General features: G+C 37.4%; 1 protein-coding gene across 2 annotated transcripts in view; it reads right to left on the bottom strand.

Annotated features, from left to right (window-relative positions):
• Window positions 1–1519: 1519 nt before the first annotated feature.
• Window positions 1520–8629, bottom strand: part of LOC126268183 (acylphosphatase-2-like) — a 62819-nt gene continuing 55709 nt past the window's right edge. The window contains exon 4 of one of the 2 annotated variants that reach the window (XM_049973788.1): window positions 1520–2079. In XM_049973788.1, coding sequence (XP_049829745.1) covers window positions 1965–2079 — 115 coding nt within the window. In that variant the 3' untranslated portion in view covers window positions 1520–1964. The remainder of the gene's footprint in view (window positions 2080–8629) is intronic. The other variant, XM_049973789.1, reaches the window with a different exon arrangement.

The raw sequence follows: 8629 nt of genomic DNA, 5'->3' as shown, positions 1-8629 counted from the left end.
TCAGTATCTCTATGAGAACAATCATTCCAATACACAACAGTGTTTACACATTTATACATGTTTTACTATCAGAACAGGGAAATGATTGAACATTCAAAGTGAAATCCCTGTTTTAACCACAAATCCATAGTTGTTACACTTATCTAAAACTTGACCCATAGTGTATATGTGGCGTGTAAGCTGACCACTAAACACGCAAATCATTATAAACCTCTGCACATGGAATGGTCACCTCACATTCCAAATATATCTTCCAAACATGCTCTAGAAAATTGTACACTTAATCCTCTGCCTTGTACAGAGGGCTGTAGTCTCAGCGAGTGAAGAAAATTTTATTTTCTAAAATAACAATATGAGAAACTCTGAATGTTGGCAACTCTCTCTCTCTCTCTCTCTCTCTCTCTCTCTCTCTCTCTCTCTCTCTTCCCCCCCCCCCCCCCCTTTCCCATTTTCCTTGCTGTTCTGGTTTGCTGATTAACTAAAGTCACTTTACCTCACAGTAGCAACTCTCTGAGAACAGACAATGCTGTAATCTTAAAGATACATCACAGGACAATAGCATCTCAGTGTCTATTCTGTCTTCATTTTGGTTTTATGAGACAGCTTGTGATAAGTCCTGCTAACCATTGATTACCATGGTTTTCACTTTGCTTTTTCTTCAACTTACCTTTTTTCCATTTGGTTATAACCTTGATTGTGAAGGGATAGAAACAAATTTCAGCCACTGACTGAACTATTCTCTCAAATAGACACAGAATAATGTTTGATGAAACTAAAATCTTGTTCCACAATTATATGTACTGAGATTCTGTGATTAAAGAAGCAGTAGAAATTGGAATTTCTGACAGCTTCAATCAAGACTGCAGTTACAATCTTAGTATTCTGTGGAAGCAATTTCTCAACACTGAAAAGACAGAGAGAAATGCACTGAATTATTTATTTTTTTATGAGTGTGCTGGCACTGGATGTGCAGGGACACAGTTTCTAGCAGCATGACATACACTAACCAATCACAAACTGTCTAACTGATATTAACAGTCACAACAACATTAGCCATGTCAGTCATTTGTTGCTGACAAAGAAGATTGGAGGATTTCACCACGAGCTCAAGATTTTACACAGATCTGATGTGACAAGTAAACCGAAACTTTTTTCCCCAACTTAATTCCTTCAGATTACGACTTCATGAAAATATCATTTGTACTTCTATTTAATTAAATAGAACAGTTTATAGCATGCAATCTGATAATGAAACAGATGATAGGGTATAACACGTTACATCAGAAATAACTATTTTCATATGTAACACCCAGCAATACTCCGTCTACTTTTTCCTTTCATTGTTCTCTGAGCAGCTTACTCACACAACAGTAAAAAGGAAGCAGACAAAATTAAATTCTGCCAGCGACTGATTAACATAGCTACAAGAAATTAACATGGTTTTTACTAATGTTTAACTGAAAACCATAGTGAGTAATAAATGAGGGGATGAAGGAAAAAAAACATGGTTACAGTAAGATGTTTTACAATTTTTTTTTATTTTGCAAACCATATTTGTTGTTGGTCAGTGACATACAAAAATTCTAGATACTTAGAATTAATAACATGAATGAGAACAATCCAGAAGCACCATTTACACAGCTAGGCAGGAAATTTCTGTTGTTAAAATACATCACTTGTTATACTTGCAGTGTGTTTTGTTAAAATGCAGTGTCTGCAGATCATCACAAGTCAACTGCCTGTATCCATCAAAATATCAAATCAACAATGTTTAGACCTCTGAAAACAGTGGTATTATATACCTCAAAAATTAAGTTATCTGTGATTATTTAAAATTTTTGTTACAAAATAAAAGTAGCAACAAATTCTTTGGTATGAAAGATAGATAAATAAATAAATAAATAAATAAATAGATAAATAGTTTAGAAACAAGTGTAATATTCACAAATAAATAATACATAAATTTAATTCTTTAGTTTGAAATCATTATTGGAACATGAAGTAATTTTGACTTCATTTTTGAATTCTACTTTTTCTACCTTGGCCATAGGACTGCCTGTTTCCTGTAGCCACTTCTTCCTGAAAAATCACAAAAAAAGAAAGAACAATTTTGTCAGCAGTGAAGTGTATTGACAATAAATGACTAGTGAAAAATTTACGAGGCCTAAAAATCTCTTAAGTATACCTTGGTTAGTGAAGAATAAACATAAACATTTCCCAAATACTTGAAAGATTTGCACTTAGTATAGCAAGGTTTGAATAATTATGACAACTGTTTTATACTCTTGAGATATTTTCACGTACAAAAGAATTTTATACGGTTAGCACTCAAGCAAGAGAAAATTTCCAAGTATAGAAAGTACTCTCCACTACACTCTAAATTTAAAAGTACAATGTGTGAATAATTGGAGAGATGACAGCAGATAATATTCTTCCTCACACGAGCTTATAAAATACAATTTGGAGCACAGTACTACACAAAGGAGGAGTCGAGAATAGAAAACTACAGTGGAACAGACACAAAATCCTGAAAAGCAAGCAGCATTCACAAAAGGGGAAGGGGACACTTAACACACAACTTTTTTTGTTTGAAAGTCCTGTCAATTAGATGTAGGCTGATAAGTCATAACAGGTAAGCTTATATGAATGTGTGGTGTCTCTTCTTTCCGACATGTCAAAAAGAACAGACATCACGCAAAACCTGAGGCTGTGATACATATCGTATGAATCAAACATAGATAACTGAAAGGAAAGAACAGACACCACGCATTCATACAACTGATTCACATAAATGGGCAATGAATCCACAACCCTCAGTGCAGATGCACATTTACGTTCAACCTTCAGTGAATCAAAAATTATCAAGCATAGAGGACATCGACAAAGACCGCAGATAGGTGGTGCTAGGTGTGAATGTGAGTTATGCAGAAGGTGTGACGAGAGTGTCTACACATTTGCAACAAACAGTGTCTCCAAATGGTACAGTGTAAGCAACTGCCTAATAAACAGGATGATGATGATGATGATATCAGTTTGTGGGGTGATCGACAGCTTGGCTATCATTGCCAGTACAAATTCCCAATCATTTCACTGCACAGACTCACCATTTCCCAGAATGAAGACATGATCAGGACAATACAAACACTCAGTCCCAGGCCAGAAAAAACCGTGACCCAGTTGGGAATCGAACCCAGGACCCTGTGATCCAGAGGCACCAACACTAACCACTAGACCACGAGCTACAGCCTAGTAAAACAGCAGATTCCAGGTTCATCTCCTGCTTCAGCACACATTTTCACTCATCACCACTGATTCCGCATAAAGTCCCAATGCAGGCCGATATAGTTTGTTCCTTCCCTTCTGTTTCCTTTCTCCCTTATCCATCTTAAATTTACGAAAGGATAGATAAGGTTTAATACAGGATGATACCATTGTACCACCTTGCAGCAACATGGCAGAAATCAGAAAAGAGTTTCTGGATACACAGGAAACATTGCTGACATTTAATAGGAGTTATTGAGGTACTCACCAGTTTGTACTGAGAACCGCTCAACACTTGAGAAAACATTACACTACTGTTATCATTGTAAAATGGTGGCTTCATTTCATTTTGTTCTAAATATATTGGCAATCAATGGCAGAGCCTATTTCATGACCATCCTGTATATTCATTAGTATGAAACAAGAATTTAAACAACAGAAATGTCACAGATGCCCAAATAATCTGAGCCTATTAAATTATCTACAAGTAATAACAACATCCTATAGGATAAGTGGCTTATGGTATAGAAGTTGATGTGACAACTGATAACTTAAAAACTGCAAGTTGTTAAAGATTTAAGTTTAAATTCTTTTACATTTCAGTAACTATATGACAGTCCAAAAGAGTTTTTACAGTTCTGAAAGACAGATTGTAGCAATTACAGCAAAAATTCAAATTCTTGGCCAACACAATATCAACTAACACACAAACAACTTAAATACAAGTGAATATTTCTCAAAGGTTCATTACCTCTCACATTTATAACTGCAAAAGGAAAGAGCTATTTACAGCACCAAAAAGGTAAGTTCTTACAGTGTGTGTCAAACTGCATTCACTAACAGATAAAAAAAGGTATGAAATTATGATTTTTTGGAGCAACTGCAGCAATGCTCAAACTTTGGACCAAAATGTGTCACTACAACAAGATGACTAATTTCTTCTGTCAACAAAGAAAATTTAGTTTCCTTTACCACACAATCACTAACAATAATTTAGGCAATTAATGTGAAGATAAACTGTACTATATAAATTTTATACTTTCAAGTCCAGCAATAAATAAGAGAGCAAGGATAAACTGTACTATATAAATTTTATACTTTCAAGTCCAGCAATAAATAAGAGAGCAAGGGAGACTTAACACTCAGTTCAGGCAGGTTACAAGGAAAAGAGTGTGGTACTTTACGACTTGAGAAGGGGTGGATAACTTCTGAGAAATTAAAAATGCAGATATCAAAACTCTGCAGAAGAAAGATAACATGTTCCAGTTGCTTGAACAGAAGGATAGTAGCTGAACCAATAACATGCAAGGCCACAAAGGTTAAGCAAAAGATGGAACTCAAACACTAATTATATACCTTATGGAATTCACTGTACCTAAGAATCTGAATTATGATATTTCCAAATACAAACACATTCATCCACTAGTTCAAGCTGCACAAAATGTATGGTGACCTTCGATGAGAAATAGAAAGATGTGTGAAGAAATGATTGAATGGTATGTGCACAACATGTCTTGGATGACTGACAGACTACATGCAGGCACAAGACAGTGGTGGTTGCTTTTGTCTGAACAGTGCCAGACAATGCAATCATCAGCACAAATCTGAGTTAATGTATGGTTATAATAAGGAAATTGGTGAACAAGAACAGTAAAGTATATAAAATAATAAAACTTCTATAAAAGGGAAGTGCACAAAAGAATCTTAAAAAGGTAAAAAACATCCAAAATAGAGAAGGTGGCTCATTGCATCATCTTTAAGGACAAATTAAGTGTCCCTAACGTGTAGTTGTACAGCTGGGAAACAAGAAAATGTTAGTATACATTTGGCACACTGTTTAAGTGATCAGTAGAGCCCAGATTTTTATGCAATTACATATCCGTTTCCTTCATTCCTGCTCACATGAAAAGCGTAAATCTTCACAAATTATGTTATTTATTTATCTTGCAGCTCGAAACATGTATTGAGCATGCATGGGCAATGTTACAATAATTACATTTAGATTATTGATACACAATATAAATAGATTACATGCAATTAAGTAAAATATCATTTAAGTATACTTAACATAGCATTCCTGAGGTCAAATCATGTCAGCACCATACTCTATGGGCAGTTCAATATAAGCCATTTTTAACACATTTTAAAAAATTCTACCAGAAAGCTGTTTCAGGTTGTTTGGCAGAGAATTATAAAATATTGCTCCCTTAATGAATGGGGTATGTGTTTATTTATTTCTTTTCATCACTACACGTTTTTATGTATTTCACTATAATTATGCATTTTACATGCTTTAACTTAATACTATATAAAATTACTTAGTACTTTTTTTTACACTTTTTCCTTACAAAAGTGAGCAAAGAAAGTTGCATACATAAAAGCTGAGACAGGAAGTAAATTGTCTGTAAAATTCATGTTCTAGTACAATAAAATGTCGTTAACTGCACTGGGATTAGATTATGAAGGACATGCTTAATTTTATAAGATACAGAATTTCAGTTCCCAAAAGCAAAGGAGATGCAATAACAATATTGTGTGTAGCAATGTAGTAGAGTGTTTGATGTAAAGACCTTCTTGTGCTATCAAGATTGGTAGAAGGCCAAATAAAAGACTTGCGGCCCAAAGATTTTTGACTATTAGTGACTTCTACAAACTCAGAACTACGGAGTGTGTGCACCAAGAAAAATTTACCAAATGTTACTTATTACATGACCATAAATGTTGTGTTCCTGATGCATCCTGTTGCACCAAAATTAAAATCCTGGGTTACGACAGACAATGCTTTCACTACTGATGGAGAGTTTGTTCTATGTTGAGCGAGCAATAAGCGAATTGGGTGCTTTATGAAGTCACTTCAGCAACATGTACACAAAACAAAGAAATGCAATTATGTAAGAAGCAAACACTATAGACAAAGATGCAAAGACTGATCAATCAATGATGAAGTAATGTGAAGTATCTATTATAATATCTTTGGCTCGTAGAGTGGAGCTGAACAATCTCTTGTTTACTGTTGAAGTGTTCGATCACTTGTGTAAATATGTAACTCATAATAAAGCATTATTCATTTAAAATGGTGTCTGTGATGTTATTTCACTATGAAAAGCACCTGCACCTACACTGATGACCCCATGTTACACGTTTTCCATGAACTTCCATGATTCGGGCAATTTCCTCGTATGAAATAACACAGGACAATGTGACCAACAATAACGACTGCTACAACACAGCAACTGACTTCATCATCACATCACCTGCGCTCATTTCTCCTGCTTTTATCTGGCATCATGGTGCTTTGAATTGCGTGAAATTTGAAAACTGAACTGTTGCCGGTACAGCTCGCTCAAAATACAAAACTTTGCTGGATTAGTTTCTATGTCCCATGGACATTTCCCAGGACATTTAACATATTATATCGCTCCTTCGAGTGGCTTTTCAGTGCGTGAATAACCTGTAATGTTGGTGACCAGTTTGTCAAGCTTGCTGAGCCTAACTTACAACTCAGGCCACCGGCTTTCCACCAGACACCTAATTGCCGACATGTGCATATAATCTCATCATATTCAACAACTAACAAGTGTTAAGCCCAGTGCAACAGAAGCAGTGCATTAACACCAATGAACAATTTGACTTTCACAATTTCCACCTTGTCCTGTGCTCCTACATCAAGCACTTTTAGTGCACCTGAACCTGTAAACAATGCACATAGTGTACTAAGTTGTGCAGTCTGATTTTCAATGGTCACCCCCTTCTTTGTCACACTGGTCGTGTCTGTTACAGCGCCTGCTATGCTTGTTTATATACATGTACCTCTTATAAGGACAGTTCGAAGACATCGTTTTCTTTAGTGGACAGCATTTTGAACATCCAAGGCATCCTATCTGACGAAGTGTGGTTCTTCGCAGGGCTTACAACTCTATACAAGCATACAGATTTGATGTCCGATCTCTGCCAAGCAGCACTGACGAGGGACCACTACAAAAATAAAAAATCCACAATTCTTGAACAATTGTCGAAGTTCCCCCCAAGAGGCATTTCATCACTTAGCGCATGAAGTATCGCTCAGTGAACTCACACCTTCTCAACTTTGAGAAAAGATTAGAGAATTAATAGAAACTTCATTCCTATCAGATGAAATGCTGTGTTTGCTCTGAATAGTTAAAATACTGTCAAGCCCTCCGACTACAACTCTTATTCCATGCTACCGACCCACTAGAAAGATGTTTACAGCTGGCAGGTGATGCCTACAAAATCATAAGACATGATCAGCTCATCGCTGTGCCGAGTTCATCAACACTGCCAACAGTTGGCAATCATGTGAACACCAGAACACAGTTTTGTGCACACCAGTTGACAATGCTGGTTGAGGTGCTACCTAGTGGCAGAAGTAACAAGTATGCTGGTCCCACCACTCCTGCTTGCTCGACCTCCAACAAGGTCTCAATCGGTCCACCATCACGACGACAGGTGTCGATCAACTGCAGGGATGGGACTTAGAAGTGCTGCCCGCCTTGTTCGCCAGACCCAAACTTGTACCACAGGATGAATTACATGCAACATCTTGCAGGCAGCCTACGGGGCAACTACATCAACACCGGCCATCACATAATAACTACCGCAAGGCAGATTGTATGTTCATGACCTCAACAATGACACGCTCTTCCTGGTCGACACTCGTGCAGATACTACTGTTATATTCCCAGCATTGTCTGCTACACCACCGACACCTTCTGCCCTGTCTCTGTGAGTGGCTAACAACTTGTCAAGTCATGGTCCATGGCTTCATTCATCTTAACCATTTTGTTTTGATTGGACATTTAATGTGGCTGACATCTACGTACCTGTACAGACGTAGACTTTCCACAACACTATGGACTCTCTCCAGACCTTTCAATGGCCACACTGTCACAGAATTCCTCCAACCAAAGCATTGAGGGCTCCTCTGTCAGAGTATCTACAAATTCAAGAGTGACGACTGCTAAAGTTAGCTGAACTCAAGTGTCTCACTTCTGACTTGGTAAATTCATTGTGATAGCTCCCCAACCAGCACCACGATATCTGAGCTCTACACGTGGCAAATGCATCACTGCAGGCACTCAACAACACATTAGTACACCTGGTATGTGCATGGACAAACATTGCTGCACTCTCATCAGGAACACCCATTAGTACTTCAAGTTGTGCAGCCAAATCCTGCAACTGCGGCAGACAATGCCCCCTTCACAAAAGTCGAGCCAGTGAGCTTTGCAACTACCTCTAGCACTCCCACTAAACTCTTACAAGCCTGCATCATCGCACCCACCACCAATGTGGACTACACCCTCCTGACCAAGTCACCACACCACATGGCAGCCAATCTAGCCTCCGC

Source organism: Schistocerca gregaria, chromosome 4, assembly GCF_023897955.1.
Source record: "Schistocerca gregaria isolate iqSchGreg1 chromosome 4, iqSchGreg1.2, whole genome shotgun sequence".
Taxonomy (NCBI): domain Eukaryota; kingdom Metazoa; phylum Arthropoda; class Insecta; order Orthoptera; family Acrididae; genus Schistocerca; species Schistocerca gregaria.
The sequence above is the reverse complement of the archived record's forward strand: the minus strand, read 5'-3'. Positions and strand labels throughout refer to the sequence as shown.